Source organism: Balaenoptera borealis (genome assembly GCF_965194805.1).
Source record: "Balaenoptera borealis genome assembly, chromosome: 10".
Taxonomy (NCBI): Eukaryota; Metazoa; Chordata; class Mammalia; order Artiodactyla; family Balaenopteridae; genus Balaenoptera; species Balaenoptera borealis.
The window spans coordinates 105,095,895-105,112,900 of record NC_138874.1 but is presented as its reverse complement, the minus strand read 5'-3'; the positions used below and the strand labels follow the sequence as shown (position 1 = coordinate 105,112,900).

Below are 17,006 nucleotides of genomic sequence, written 5' to 3'. Positions count from 1 at the left end.
CAGTCCTGTGGAAATTCTGATTGGAGGGAATTAACAGGGCTGTAACCATCCAGCCTTGATTGGCCTGAGTAAAAACAGATGCGTGTTTTGGCTCTGGCTACTCGCCGGTAATTCCTTCTTCCTTACCTGTTTTGTTAACAGTAAATGTTTGTTAGAAATGGCGTAGCACAGGTAGAGATTATTGTTAATCTTTCAGACCATTTTTAGGTTGTATGGTAGGTATAGTGTATAGTCTGTATCACAGAATCTTAAAAACAAAGTTCGGATGATTTTTATAAACGCATACTATACATGTTTAATCACTTTCATCGTGGAACAGCTTCAGCTTATATGGCAATAAGTTGTGGAGAATGGATAGCCGTCTCTTATCATCACTGACCTTAGGAAGATCATCAAGCAGCCCTTACTTAAGGACTGCATTTGGTCTGAAGTTTCTTCGGAGCACTAACATTTCCCAGTCCCACTGCCATTTTTTAATATAGGGTATGATGAGTTTCTTTCATCTCTTTACATGTAATTCCATATATATATATATATGTTTTATATCTATTATATATCCTTTAACATATATGTAGAGAGAGAGAAAATATATAAATAGAAACAGTGCTTATCACTTTCAAAAACTTGAAATGCTACACATCCATTGGTGACCCCAATCCTCAAGTAAGGAAAAGGTGAATAGGCTGTGCTCAGCGCTGAAATTAAAGTGTTGACTTGGTTGAGGTAATAAATCACCTCTTTGGTTAATTTAATGTAGTTATTCAGTTATTAACTTGGTTGTACCTTTTTTCTCTAGTTTCATTCATTATAATTTTTGTCACATTTCCAGGGCATACTCTCATACGATCTCCCATATTTCGTGTGTGTGTGTGTGTGTGTGTGTGTGTGTGTGTGTGTGTGTGTGTACATGTGCAGAGGCTATCTGAACACTCATCTGTTGTTTATTGCTAAGCATCAGGAAAGGCAGTAGCAACAACAAACTGTGACACAGTTCTCCCAACTTAGAGTGATACCAACCAGTTCTCCTGCCCTGTGCTCTGAGAGAATCTGCCACTGAGCCTATTTTAAATCACTGCTTTTACAGTAAGGCCTTGGCTCTGCCATAAGACCATTACCTTCCCCTCTTAGTACTCTTCAAAAGGAGAGGTCCTCAGTATGCTTAGTAAAAACTTATAGAATATATCAGAAATCTAAACTTAGCCAACTCTCCCACAGGTCAGTACATAGCAATTTATATAATTTGGGGGAAAGACAAATGGTAACAGTTTGAACAGAGAATCTAAATCATATAAAGCAGTTGGATATTATTATATCTATAGGTATGTGTTTGAATATGTTTATTTCTGGTCATCCTCTGCTATAACCCGGATACTGGCTTTCAGAAGAGACAATTCAGCCAATCTGTATGTTGCATCATTTTTAATCACCTACTAGATTCTGTAGTAAAAATGATTGGGCATTTAATTGCTTTAAGAATATTCATTCATTGATGGGTTTACTCACTTATGCTCATTCTTGTTCCAAAAAGGATCTAAGGAGACCCCCAAAGATATAAATGATAGATGAACAACTAAAATCTAGAAAGAGATGGGAATCAGAGAAAAGGGAATTAAGGGTAGGAAAGTGAGAGGAAGCTATTTGGCTCTTAAAAAATCCGTGAAACAGAAGATGTACACCTTCCTGGCAGAGAGAGCTCCTAGTGTGAAAGATTTTTTTCAGAGATGTTCTGACTTGTAAAGTATGAGGTGTTTGAACTGAGTGTGGAGTTGGTGGCAAAAATATTGTACTCTTTTACTAGGTCACGACCCCCCAAAATGGACAGGAGCGCTCGTATACAAACAAGATCCCCATAGAAATGTGATGGCCAGAAGACAAGGTTCACAGGTATAATTCGGGGCAAAATACCATCTCTGTATTTCACCAAACAGTGAAATTAAAAGAAGAAAAAGCACACGAGTTAGTGAAGTTTTAGAGCAAAACCAAAATGAAGACATACTTGAGATCTCCCAGTCTAATGATACCAGTGGTGTGGTTGTCAGCTGGGGTGTGTGCAGCCCGTCTGGAAGACACTCATGTTTTGGCTGATTGCTCCACAACTTCTGTGGCGAAGATGGGCTCCGGGGGCTCAGGCAGCTCACCAGCCATGGCAGCCTTTTCAGCTTCCTCATTCAAGTAGAAAAATGTGTGTTCTTCACTGAAACCTATTAAAAACAACAATGAATTTTACTGTCTAATCCAGTGGTGCCAATTTTGACGTTCTTTGTTACATGATTTAAAGGAGATCATCTTTAGAACTGTCCAGAGGTGTCACATCACCATTAGGAAGGATTCTAGAACCACCTTAAAGTGGGCATGTCATTGTTTATACATTAACTGCAATACACTTGTTGAGTTTGCAGTGTACCCTTAGACAACATTCTGGAACATTTGGTTTACAGCAGACTTTGGGCAGAGGCCGAGCAGCAAAGGATAAGAGGAAGATAAACTAGAGGAAAGGCTGGTACTCTGCGTGAGACAGACCATTGCCAACTGACTATTCCAAGGTAAACCACTGAGGACTTAGCCTATTCCGGTCAGGTTCCACGTGTTTCCGGGCAGGGACAGTGTTTTAATGGCTGAGCTTTTGACAAGATTTCCTACTCAGTCTCTCAGTGCAGTGATTTGGTTTTCCAGTTTTTTGGTCCCCTTCTTATTTATTGACCACTGCCAATGTCAGCGAAATGCTCACTAATCTGTTAATCCATTCCGGAATGCTCAGGGCTGGCACTGTCACCAGGGAGGGGCTGGGCCTCCAGTCACTAGAGTCCTTTTGATGACCTGAAGCAGCTGTTTCCCTTGTGGTGAAGTCTGGCTGGAAATGTGATAGGTCATTGAAGGAACCTAAAGCTTCCACAAGTCAGGATGACAAAAAAATAATCACTGAAATGTAGGAACAGCATAATTTTACCTATTTGAAAAAACAAGCCTTCATGTTGTTACACACTAAACAATACAAAGTAACTTTTGACTGCCCTCGCCTGACTTAGAAATAGTCTCCCAATTATATCTTTGTTTTCTAGAAAACAAGGTCATTACCTATGTTAAACGTGACAAATGAATAATTACTATTTCTCTTGGTCACTTTTAAAAAAATGCCTATTACTGAGTCACAAAGTAGGACTTCCTTGCTTTCATATTCAATAATTGGTATGTTCCACGATACATTCTATAATACATCTATCTTATTTTATAGTTTCATTTATGGTATACAAGTATGTCAACACTGCTTAATTAACGTAACTTTTTTTTTTTGCAGTATATCAATTCTATTTTAAAATACAAAATAGTTTCAGAATTTCAAAGACAACTATTGGTCTCTTTAAATGTTTTTGCATGCTTTGTTTTGGCTATCACAGTCAGTAATATATAGAGTAAAAATGTATATTTGGGGTGTTGCTCTCCAGTTAGCCAGTACATAAGGTGCTTCTACCCATACAGATTTACAAACTTTGATGTCGTAAATGATTGGTTCATCTCTCTTGAGACCATAGCCTTTCCAAGGTACATTAAATTAACATGCTATCTACTTGAGTAAAACTTGAGTTGTTGCCAAGAACCACCAGGAAAACATCCACCTTTAACTTTCCTGGGCTGTGCAGAAAAACCTTAAGTATAATTTGGACCGTAACAAAAGGTAGGCTTGGAAATTCCAATCAATTAAGTCTATTGAAAAGCATCACACAGCCTATTCATCAAGATTAGGGCTAGAGTTTTAAACATTCAGGTAAATAGATAATCCATTAAGAAAACAATACACGTGGCAAATGCCATCCTAGTTTTGTCAGCACTTATTTATAGTCTTTGGATTTCCCTGCTCTCCTGCCGAGAGACTTCTATTCCCCCGTCTCCCAATCTTTGTTCTCTTATTCATGGCTAAGCGAAACTAAGCAAGAAAGCAGCACATACCCAGTGTTCCATTCTGGACAAGTTCTTCCTCTATAGCAAAGAGGCGGTTGTACTTAGTCACCCGTTCGCCACGAGAAAGACCTCCCAACTTGATAAACCGGACACCAAGTCCAACGGCCTAAAGAGGTGGGGGAACAGCTTATTTTAAATGGAGTCATATTTTGCTAAACTACAAACAGTTCTTGAGGGAGAAAGGACACTGCCCCTGTGTGCTGTTTTGTTTTTACTCTCATTAAGTTAATTTCTCATTTTGTTACATGAGTAAAGTGGCCTTCTTATAAGCTGAAAGTGTCAAAGGTAAAGAGATAGTGTGACTGTACATCAGATGCTCTGCTAGTCATGTAAGCATGCTGATTTTTATCTAAGAACATTCTGGCCTTTCTTACTTCATTTTAGGAGGTAAGATTGCAAGTGCACACCCCAGTCATTTAAGTGTGCTCGTCATTTTACCAGGACTTCAATTTTTCTTCTTTTTAAAAGTTCAAAGATTTGCTGTCTGGGAGGAAGAAAGTCTTTTTCATAAAAGGTTACATGACTTTCTCTGCCAAAGACCGCCTTTCTCTGAAATACCAATTTGGGATAAAAGCAGTGTTTTGGCAATTCTGCAGTTGACCGGTTTTCAGCACTTACCAAATCGACAAGGCTGTCATCAGACGACTCTCCTTCTGCACTTCCAAAGACAGCGATGTGCTTCTTACCTGTAAGCAGAGGAATTCTTTTCAGTTTTAGATGGTATGGAAACAATCATCAAATATATGAGCCTCTGGGATCAAAATTTAAAATCTGCCAGAGATTTAAAACTGCGAAGAGTCAATTATTTGACCACCTGAGAATTCTAACCCAAACGTTTGCATTTTTATTACCCTGATTTTATTTGTTTACCCCTTTGTAGTAGTTTAGATGATAAATACTAAATGAATGCCATGTTTCATCAAATTTAACATACCATAAATTGTAAGAGGCACCATTATTACCGCTGTAGAGGAAAAATGCTCAAATTAGACTGACGCATTTCTAAGCTGTAAGACACAATTCAAGGTCAATCATGTTCAATGTGCAACTTTGAGTCAAAATATACAGTAAGTGCAAGGGCGTCATATGCCTAAATAATGGATTTCACAATTCATGTAAAATTTTATTCAAAGGAATCTGTCGTTCTGAATGTTGACTTATTAGGAAAGCAGTGTTGATAGTATTTAATCCGTCACTTGAAGATCTCAAAACCCCTTACAATTTGCACAGTCTACAAGACTGCAAGCCAAAGTTCTTCCTATGGTGACAGAGTTGTGTCTTACAGGCAGGAGTTAGAGCAGCAATCTGGAGTGGATGACAGAATGGCTGCTGAGAGGTAGGCCCAGGAGGAAAGACCAGGCCCTGGGGCTTTCCATCCACCACCTGCACGCCAGCCTGCCTGGGCCGTAGACCAGGGCAGCCTGCAGGCTAAGGGACTACAGGCATTTCATTCCATCCTCTGGCACCAGCCCAGGCCCCTGGCTGCCAGGCTCGCACTGAGTCCTGCTCCAGGTCTGAGAGCAGCCTGCTGCCTAGTTCCTGAGACCCCCTCACGATATGCATGTTTCAGGCCCTGTGCATAAGTGAACAAGACTCCCATGAACTCCTGGGAATTTACAGTCTAGTGGAGGATACCAGACATTAAATAGCCTACAAGTAATTGTGACCAGTACTACAATTGAAAATATAGGATAAGAAAGGTTCAGAGCAGCCAGTGAGGGGTGGGGGAAGTCAGGGAAGGCATATAGATCTGAAGAGGTTTCATTTAAGGCAAAAAGACCTGAAGGAATAGTTAGCCAACTAAATGATACAGGGCAAAGCATTCTAGGCTGAAGGAACAGCATGTTCAAAGACCTCAGGGCTGTAAAAAGTTTGAAACTTTTGAGGAGTTGAAAAAAAGCCAGTGTGGGCTAGTGATTGAAAAAAAATCACTGTGCTGTCGTGTGAAGCTGAGAGGGCTGTGGCCTCAGCCACCTGTTTGCGGTAGCCCTCCCTGAAGGGGAGGGCCCCCGGGCAGGGCTGTTATTGGAACATTATGAAGTGAATCAGTAGTAAGCTGCATTTTGTTTTCCAGCACCGAATCACTCACAAATGGTTGGGGTGTTTTTTTCTTCCAAGATTTATTCCATGCTTTTTATTAACTGATATACTGCATATTTAAGTGCATTATGAGTCTTTCAGAGCTATACTTTTTACTCACTGTCGATAAGATTGGTCATTTCCACCAAGTCAGACATCGTAGTTTGATTTGTGTGTTTTACGATCAGCCCGCTGCATCTGAGGATGCCGATGTTCCCATCCTCTAGAAGTTTAGAGATGCTTTTGGAGGCGGTGCCTGCAATTATGTAACACTTGGAACCAAGAGCATTGTAGGTGCTGTCCCACTGTTCAGAGTCCTGGGTAAATATTTAAGAATGGATCATTACAATGTGTGGGACATCATCACAAAACGACAGGAATCATGCAGCACATAATCAGCTATACAGCTTTTTGAGACACACAAAACAGGGGTGGGAGGCTTGGTTTGTTTGCATCTGTGGCTTCATGTTGCCCGTACCACAGCCACACAAATTAACAAGCTTCATGGAACAGAAACTTAGAGTGATTAAATTTGAGCTTGAAGATCTAGTGAATAAAATGTTAATACACATTAAATGCTATTCTCCACATTAATTCTGATATCCTTCAAACACAGGCTCTTCCTACCCACTGTGTTATCCATGATGCTGCTGAAGACTGGTTGGTTAGGAGATTTTAGTGTTATTTCTGGTAAAAAGCCAACTGAAGGAAATGAGCCTGCAGGGACATAGACCCTCATTACCAGCACCCTTATTTTTTATTGGTGAGACCACCAAATGAAATGAAATGCTCATTATTTAAATAGATATATACAGTCTTCCCAGCCATTGTACCAGATTTCAACCTGTCCCATTAGAACAGGCCATATAGGTACATCTTATCGCATTAAAAAGAGTTGTGGCCAGAGCCTCGGGACAAGAAGCAGAAGATAGGTCTGGCAAGATTAAAGAACTAGGCTCAGCATCTTCCACAAGCGCTGGGTTGTAGCACAGGCTGTGAAAGGAAAGATGGGACTGAGAGAGCCTGGGGCTCCAGTAAGATCCAGCACTCTCTTTGTCCCTCAAATTTAAATAGGTGAGTTGTCTCAAAGAGGGTACCTGCTCACTATATCTACTGGTTCTCAAATGCATAAAATCAAGAACGTAAGTTTTGGGGCTTCTCTGGTGGCGCAGTGGTTGAGAATCTGCCTGCCAATGCAGGGGACACGGGTTCGAGCCCTGGTCTGGGAAGATCCCACATGCCGCGGAGCAACTAGGCCCGTGAGCCACAACTACTGAGCCTGCGCGTCTGGAGCCTGTGCTCCGCAACAATAGAGGCCGCGATAGTGAGGGGCCCGCGCACCGTGATGAAGAGTGGCCCCCACTTGCCACAACTAGAGAAAGCCCTCGCACAGAAACGAAGACCCAACACAGCCATAAATAAATAAATAAACAAATAAATAAACCTAAGTTTTGAAGTTTAAGTGGGTTAGGAAGAGAGAGTTCTATGGCACATAAACAACCCTCGTCAGAGGCATTAGTGTGAATAAATCAGAAACCTCAATATCTCACACCTTTTAAAAATATGGCTTTGTAACTTCTATGCATGCATAGTAACTGGATTTAGGTTTAAAAAACATTTGGCCTAGTTGAAGTCCTGTTTCCGTGAGCACTTGGAAATGATATGTGATTAACCTATTGAAGCACCAGCTAGCACATTGGGCTCACCTGCCATCAGTCAGGCTGCTTGTAAATACACAGGTATTCCTGAAGTGCTGGGGGATATGTGTTTCATTCCGTAGACAGGCACACTCCTGTGTGTTTCTGCTATTCATTTGCTTAGTAAGTGCCTTTTCTCATAAATGCCAAAATAAAGCAACTCAGCCCCAGCCCAAATTACAACACATTTCAAATCTACAGATCCAAAAGGAAGATTTTATTCTGTTTTATTATAAAATTCAAGTTGAATCCTATTACCTCCTTCCTGAAAGGATCAATTAATGCAATAATTGAAGGGAACTTGTTGATTAGCTCCACATACAGGTCAACCATCTCAGCTGCATTTTTGTAGGTTCCCATCATCACTTCATACTTTCCTTTACTCTGATAAGTATAAGGAAGATATTAAAGAATAAATGATGAATTCTTCAAACATTAAAGATGTGATTCAAATTCATTTTCATTCATTTCATATAAAAGACTGCAAACAGATTATTTCCAGGCCACATTCACCTGAGAAATCTATGCATTTTACTTTAAATATCTGTTAAACGTCAACCTGGGAAAATCAAGTCAGCATTCCTCTGGATGCCCCATAGATCTCTTCCCACTGACTTCAGATGAAGCCTTCTGCACAAAAAAACGAGTAAAGAGAAGGAGGGGAGTAATTTCTTACTTAAGTTTTATAACGTGGTGCCAGATAGTGCTTGGATAGATGGGCAATAACATAAATTCATAAACAGAATAGCAATGCAGACCTGCCTACTCACTAGAACTACCATCGTTCAGCTCACAGTGAATGAATAGCTTGTTTCCTTTTCTGCGAATATTCTAAAATTTGAAAGCGGGGCTAAGTTTTTGAGATACTACAACCAATATGAAATGTAAAGAGACTTATGTGGAGGCAAACATGCAAGTTCTAGTAGTAACCAATATTGTTTTGAAAGTGGAGTTCTAGTGCAACCCGTTCATTGAAGTCTAGAACACCCCCAAGTCATTAAGCATAGGAGTAAAGGAAGCTGGAGGATCTAGTGTAGTCTCTGCAAACACAGCACCCTTATGTCCAGTCCAAGTCTGTGTCCAGGGATGGCACCTGGGATATTTAGGTACTGGGAGGAAGGTGGAACGGACCAGAATGGCTCTTTGGTTTATTAATGCCTTCCTATTGCTGCTAATAGAATGGATTCCATTGGAATTAAGCAGGTTCCTAAGAAGTCCATCATTGAAAAGATTCTATACTTCTTTTCACGTAAAATATAGCAGCAAGAGCTCTGTTTCTATACTGCAAAACGTATGCCATCCTATCTTGTCAGAGAGGAAATGATAATGATTTTGAACTAACATTGTAAGAATTATCTGATACCAAGCTAAACATTTTACTGAATATAAGCAATAAATACCCATTCTAGTTAACACTAGCAGTCAGTATTTTCATAGTTCTTGGTATACGTTGCTGATGAAAACATGCAATTATTTTTCTTACTATTATGCCTAGGAACCAATCATTATGTGACGAATACGAAATTACATTAAATATTCCTTTATGTGCTTAGTTTCTTTAGGAAAGTAACTTTTAGAAGTCAGCTGAAACTTAGGTTTCTTATATACTATTCAAGATTTCCTTTGAAGTTAAAAGAATCACAAATTAAAGTGGAATTGTATTTGGTCATGTGCCCTGAATTTGATGTTAATTAGTATTATTAATTATTCTCCAAAAACTTCAATAACTTGGAAATACTTTTATATTTAAAAAGTGAGAGAGGGCAGACAGCAGAAGCAAGAAGAACTACAATCCTGCAGCCTGTAGAACAAAAACCACATTCACAGAAAGATAGACAAGATGAAAAGGCAGAGGGCTATGTACAAGATGAAGGAACAAGATAAAACCCCAGAAACACAACTAAATGAAGTGGAGATAGGCAACCTTCCAGAAAAAGAATTCAGAATAATGATAGTGAAGATGATCCAGGACCTCGGAAAAAGAATGGAGGCAAAGATCGAGAGGATGCAGGAAATGTTTATCAAAGACCTAAAGAGAGGATCAAAGAATTTGACAAATTTAACAAAGAATTAAAGAACAAACAGAGATGAACAATACAATAACTGAAATGAAAAATACACTAGAAGGAATCAATAGCAGAATAACTGAGGCAGAAGAATGGATAAGTGACCTGGAAGACAGAATGGTGGAATTCACTGCTGCGGAACAGAATAAAGAAAAAAGAATGAAAAGAAATGAAGACAGCCTGAGAGACCTCTGGGACAACATTAAAAGCAACAACATTTGCATTATAGGGGTCCCAGAAGGAGGAGAGAGAGAAAGGACCCGAGAAAATATTTGAAGAGATTATAGTTGAAAACTTCCCTAACATGGGAAAGGAAATAGCCACCCAAGTCCAGGAAGCACAGAGAGTCCCAGGCAGGATAAACCCAAGGAGAAACATGCTGAGACACATAGTAATCAAATTGGCAAAAATTAAAGACAAAGAAAAATTATTGAAAGCAACAAGAGAAAAACGACAAATAACATACAAGGGAACTCCCATAAGGTTAACAGCTGAATTCTCAGCAGAAACTCTACAAGCCAGAAGGGAGTGGCATGATATATTTAAAGTGATGAAAGGGAAGAACCTACAACCAAGATTACTCTATCCAGCAAGGATCTCATTCAGATTCAATGGAGAAATCAAAAGCTTTACAGACAAGCAAAAGCTAAGAGACTTCAGCACCACCAAACCAGCTCTACACTAAATGCTAAAGGAACTTCTCTAAGTGGGAAACACAAGAGAAGAAAAGGACCTACAAAAACAAACCCAAAACAATTAAGAAAATGGTCATAGGAACATACATATCAATAATTACCTTAAACGTGAATGGATTAAATGCTCCAACCAAAAGACACAGGCTCACAGAATGGATACAAAAACAAGACCCATCTATATGCTGTCTACAAGAGACCCACTTCAGACCTAGGGACACATACAGACTGAAAGTGAGGGGATGGAAAAAGATATTCCATGCAAATGGAAATCAAAAGAAAGCTGGAGCAGCAATACTCATATCAGATAAAATAGACTGTAAAATAAAGAATGTTACAAGAGACAAGGAAGGACACTACATAACGATCAAGGGATCAATCCAAGAAGAAGATATAACAATTATAAATATATATGCACCCAACATAGGAGCACCTCAGTACATAAGGCAACTGCTAACAGCTATAAAAGAGCAAATCGACAGAAACACAATAATAGTGGGGGACTTTAACACCTCACTTACACCAATGGACAGATCATCCAAACAGAAAATAAATAAGGAAACAGAAGCTTTAAATGACACAACAGACCAGATAGATTTCATTGATATTTTTAGGACAGTCCATCCAAAAAAAGCAGAAAACACTTTCTTCTCAAGTGCACACAGAACATTCTCCAGGATAGATCACATCTTGGGTCACAAGCATCAGTAAATTTAAGAAAACTAAAATCATATCAAGCATCTTTTCTGACCACAGTGCTATGAGATTAGAAATCAATTACAGGGAAATAAATGTAAAAAACACAAACACATGGAGGCTAAACAGTACGTTACTAAATAACAAAGAGATCAGTGAAGAAATCAAAGAGGAAATCAAAAAATACCTAGAGACAAATGACAATGAAAACACGATGATCCAAAACCTATGGGATGCAGCAAAAGCAGTTCTAAGAGGGAAGTTTATAGCTATACAAGCCTACCTCAAGAAACAAGAAAAATCTCAAATAAACAATCTAACCTTACACCTAAAGGAACTAGAGAAAGAAGAACAAACAAAACCCAAAGTTACCAGAAGGAAAGAAATCATAAAGATCAGAGCAGAAGTAATGAAACAGAAACAAAGAAAACAATAGCAAAGATCAATAAAACTAAAAGCTGGTTCTTTAAGAAGATAAAATTGATAAACCATTAGCCAGACTCATCAAGAAAAAAGAGGGAGAGGACTCAAATCAATAAAATTAGAAGTGAAAAAGGAGAAGTTACAACAGACATCACAGAAATACAAAGCATCCTAAGAGACTACTGCAAGCAACTCTATGCCAATAAAATGGACAACCTGGAAAAAATGGACGAATTCTTCGAAAGGTATAACCTTCTAAGACTGAACCAGGAAGAAATAGAAAATATGAACAGACCAATCACAAGCACTGAAATTGAAAATGTGATTAAAAATCTTCCAACAAACAAAAGTCCAGGACCAGATGGCTTCACAGGTGAATTCTATCAAACATTTACAGAACTAACACCCATCCTTCTCACACTCTTCCAAAAAATTGCAGAGCAAGGAACACTCCCAAACTGATTTATGAGGCCACCATCACCCTGATACCAAAACCAGACAGAGATACTACAAAAAAAGAAAATTACAGACCAATATCACTCATGAATATAGATGCAAAAATCCTCAACAAAATACTAGCAAACAGAATCCAACAACACATTAAAAGGATCATACACCATGATCAAGTGGGATTTATCCCAGGGATACAAGGATTCTTCAATATACGCAAATCAATCAATGTGATACACCATATTAACATATTGAAGGAGAAAAACCATATGATCATCTCAATAGATGCAGAAAAAGCTTTTGACAAAATTCAACACCCATTTATGATAAAAACTCTCCAGAAAGTGGGCATAGAGGGAACCTACCTCAACATAATAAAGGCCATATACGACAAACCCACAGCAAACATCATTCTCAATGGTGGAAAACTGAAAGCATTTCCTCTAAGATCAGGAACAAGACAAGGATGTCCACTCTAGCCACTATTATTCAACATAGCTTTGGAAGTCCTAGCCATGACAATCAGAGAAGAAAAAGAAATAAAAGGAATACAAATTGGAGAAGAAGAAGTAAAACTGTCACTGTTTGCAGATGACATGATACTGTACATAGAGAATCATAAAGAGGCCACCAGAAAACTACTAGAGCTAATCAATGACTTTGGTAAAGTTGCAGGATACAAAATTAATGCACAGAAATCTCTTGCATTCCTATACACTAACAACAAAAATCAGAAAGAGAAATTAAGGAAACACTCCCATTTACCATTGCAACAAAAATAATAAAATACCTAGGAATAAACCTACCTAGGGAGACAAAAGACCTGTATGCAGAAAACTATAAGACACTGATGAAAGAAATTAAAGATGATACAAACAGATGGAGAGATATACCATGTTCTTGGATTGGAAGAATAAATATTGTGAAAATGACTATACTACCCAAAGCAATCTACAGATTCAATGCAATCCCTATCAAATTACTAATGTCGTTTTTTTACAGAACTAGAACAAAAAAATCTTAAAATCTGTATGGAGACACAAAAGAGCCTGAATAGCCAAAGTGGTCTTGAGGGGAAAAAAACGGAGCTGGAGGAATCAGACTCCCTGACTTCAGACTATACTACAAAGCTACAGTAATCAAGACAGCATGGTACTGGCACAAAAACAGAAATATAGATCAATGGAACAGGATAGAAAGCCCAGAGATAAACCCACAAACTATGGTCAACTAATCTATGACAAAGGAGGCAAGGATATACAATGGAGAAAAGACAGTCTCTTCAATAAGTGGTGCTGGGAAAACTGGACAGCTACATGGAAAAGAATGAAATTAGAACACTCCCTAACACCATTAGCAAAAATAAGTCAAAATGGATTAGAGACCTAAATGTAAGACTGGACACTATAAAACTCTTAGAGGAAAACATAGGAAGAACACTCTTTGACATAAATCACAGCAAGATCTTCTTTGATCCACCTCCTAGAGTAATGGAAATAAAAACAAAAATAAACAAATGGGACCTAATGAAACTTAAAAACTTTTGCAAAGCAAAGGCAACTACAAACATGACGAAAAGACAACACGCAGAATGGGAGAAAATATTTGCAAACAAATCAACAGACAAAGGATTAATCTCCAAAATATATAAACACCTCATACAGCTCAATATTAAAAAAACAAACAATCCAATCCAAAAATGGGCAGAAGACCTAAATAGACATTTCTCCAAAGAAGACCTACAGATGGCCAAGAAGCACATGAAAAGCTGCTCAACATCACTAATTATTAGAGAAATGTAAATCAAAACTACAAGGAGGTATCACCTCACACCAGTTAGAATGGGCGTCATCAGAAAATCTACAAACAACAAATGCTGGAGAGGGTGTGGAGAAAAGGGAACCCTCTTGCACTGTTGGTGGGAATGTAAATTGATACAGCCACTATGGAGAACAGTATGGAGGTTCCTTAAAAAACTAAAAATAGAATTACCATATGACCCAGCAATCCCACTACTGGGCATATACCCAGAGAAAACCATAATTCAAAAAGACACATGCACCCCAATGTTCACTGCAGCACTATTTACAATAGCCAGGTCATGGAAGCAACCTAAATGCCCATCGACAGAGGAATGGATAAAGAAGATGTGGTACATACATACAATGGAATATTACTCAGCCATAAAAAGCAATGAAATTGGGTCATTTGCAGAACGTGGATGGAGGTAGAGACTGTCATACAGAATGAAGTAAGTCAGAAAGAGAAAAACAAATATCGTATATTAACACATATATGTCAAATCTAGAAAAATGGTACAGATGAACCAGTTTGCAAGGCAGAAATAGAGACACAGATGTAGAGAACAAACGTATGGACACCAAGGGGGGAAAGTGGTGGGGGTGGTGGTGGTGTGATGAATTAGGAGATTGGGATTGACATGTATACACTAATATGTACAAAATAGGTAACTGATAAGAACCTGTTGTATAAAAAATAAAATAAAATAAAATTCAAAAATTCAAAAAAAAAAAGTGAATCACCAGCAGAAACTCGCAGAACCACGTCTCGAAGGGCTTATCAAGTCATAGTTACAACTGACCCACTTTTTATGCTTGACCAATTCAGCATTCACCAACCAAATGAATGTACTCCGCAGAACATGCCAGTTTGTTAAATTATTTTTCAGTAGTTCTCATGATTTCAATGTAAGCAATCCATTTTAGTCATTTTTATTACAGAATTTCTATATATAATTATTGTGACATTTCTGTTAATTTTTAAAGTTATATGGTTATGTTATTGTCTGGTCATTAGCTAACTTGCCTTTCTCAACTCCAGTATATTTGGACCCCTCCCATGATACTAACTTAAAAAATAGGATTTCTTTGGAAATACGTACAGATAGGCTCTTCTTTTGAGTTCTAATTTAAAAACAAGGAGACCACAACAAAAAGCAAATGTTCTGGAGTGGAAACTTACATAGTCCATCAGTTCATGTGCAGCACAGTTGATGGCTAGATGGAGATTCGTTCCCATTTCTAGCCCCAGGTTCGCACAGATTCCTTGTATTAGGAGCAGTGGCTGCTCTATGGTGTCATAATTAATGGTTAAACAGCCAAGATGGGACACCTTGCCAGTGATCTGCTGCTTCAGGATCAAGAAAATCATGCACGTAAATATAGCACATTAAGGTTCTTGGGGCTTCCAGTGGTTGGCAGTTTGTAACCAGACACAGCTCTCCAAACACGAGGTCCTCTGATTCTCGATTAATCCTGCCCCTAGTTCCCACTCATCTCTGCATATTTTCGGGCAGATGATTGTCCTGCAGTATCTGGGAATAATTTTCTTACTCCCGTGGTTTTCAAGTTTGACCTAGGAACACACTTTGCTCTCTTTAGTTGCCCATGTTATTATCTCTTTATTGGCTCTATCATTGTACACGGGCTCACCTGAGCCATAACCACCAGGTTGGTGACTCTACAGGCTGTCCCTGTAAATGTCTGTCCTGCCCGTCCCTAATGGCCTTCTTCCTCCAAACCTGCTCTTTCCTATGTTCCATTTTCCTTTAGAAGACTATAACTGTTATAACTTAAAAATTTAACTCTCCTTCAGGAAAGGTTTTATTTTAAAAGGGATTGAAGACTTCAGCTAAAAGGATGCAGCACTGAGGTTGCATTGCAGTGGAAGAAGACCTGAGGACCCAAACGACCTCAGGGGAAAGGCAGCCATATGCTTCGATTGCAAGGTCAGCCTTGATGTGCCGTCATCATAAATTGTCACTATGCAATTTTAACCTAAGTTGAAGCAGTATCACTAAGGGGTGTGTGTGTGTGTGTGTGTACCAGTCTCAAGAGCAAACATGAAAGTAGGTATAAATATCCCATTTTTACTGATGGTAGTACTAGTTAATTATAAGAACCATCCAACATTTTTAATGTCAGTGAGAGGAACCTTTTATTTGGCAAAGGAATAGTTGGGGAAATTTTTGTGTGTCAGTTAAGGAGTTTCATTACGGAGTCTTCAGATCTATGAAGGCATCACTTATTTGGTGCTTACTAAATGCCAGGTACCATTCTAAACACTTTACATAAAGTAAATACATTTACTCCTTACATCAATCCCGTGAAGCAGGTACCATTATGATCCCTATTTAAGAGACAGTTGAGTAACTTGGAACAGATTTTAATCCAGGTGGTTGAGCTAGAGTCCATGCCTCCAATTCTGGTGTGGCTGCCTCTCTAGAATCTACCATCTATCCTGTTTCTAATGGTGGGGGGGGGCGGGGGGAGTAGTAAAGCTGATCTCAGGAAGGGCTGATCTTGGTCTAAGTTTCTCAGAATACATCATGCTGGAATGAAGGGAACAGAGCTGAGATTTGCTACTTGTTCACCAGCCCCTGCCTCTCTTGGAAGGTCCAATTCTAGTATACACACCTGTCAAGGATTTTACTTACTGCTGTATCTGTTCACACATTTCTCTTCTCTCTCCCAAGTTTAAGGAGGAACTTAATTTGTTATCTCCACCAAGTCCCCTCCTTCCTTTCCTAGTCCTTCTTGCTGATGACTTCAACAGACCCTGAAGTCCCTGACATCCAGGTAGTGATTGCAGGGTTATCAGAGCAAATATCACACATGTGAGCAACCCTCATCCATTTGCATTATCTTCGGGGTTCTCGTTGGTTGTTCTAACTATATTGCTGAAAGTCAGGCATATAATAGGTGTATCTATCAGAGCACCCACAGTCACCAAAGTGATGGACTGATCAAGTTCAGCTGGTCTCCTGAGGCTCTGCAGCCCATTTTCACCAGGCTTGTTTGCCTGACCCTCCTGGCAAAATCTGAGCTCTGGCAATGGTCCATCTGAAATGGTGCCTCAGTGCTTTTGGGGAACCAGATGAAGGAATTGCTATCTTTTTGCGCCTTTTCTTTCTTTCTTTGGTAGTA

At 39.0% G+C, this 17,006-nt stretch overlaps 1 protein-coding gene across 11 annotated transcripts in view; it reads right to left on the bottom strand.

Annotated features, from left to right (window-relative positions):
- The window catches only part of ENO4 (enolase 4), a 48,436-nt gene that overhangs the window by 14,321 nt on the left and 17,109 nt on the right, over positions 1–17,006 (bottom strand). For 3 of the 11 annotated variants that reach the window (XR_014249114.1, XR_014249115.1, XR_014249116.1), the window contains exons 9-14: positions 15,043–15,210; positions 7,992–8,117; positions 6,158–6,353; positions 4,576–4,643; positions 3,946–4,063; positions 1,997–2,201 (exon numbers count right to left, since the gene is read on the bottom strand). Coding sequence is in view for 8 of the 11 variants with exons in the window: in XM_082407826.1 (XP_082263952.1) it covers positions 2,690–2,886; positions 3,946–4,063; positions 4,576–4,643; positions 6,158–6,353; positions 7,992–8,117; positions 15,043–15,210 (873 nt within the window). In the remaining 3 variants the exon portion in view is untranslated. The other 8 variants (XM_082407831.1, XM_082407832.1, XM_082407827.1 and 5 more) reach the window with 6 other exon arrangements.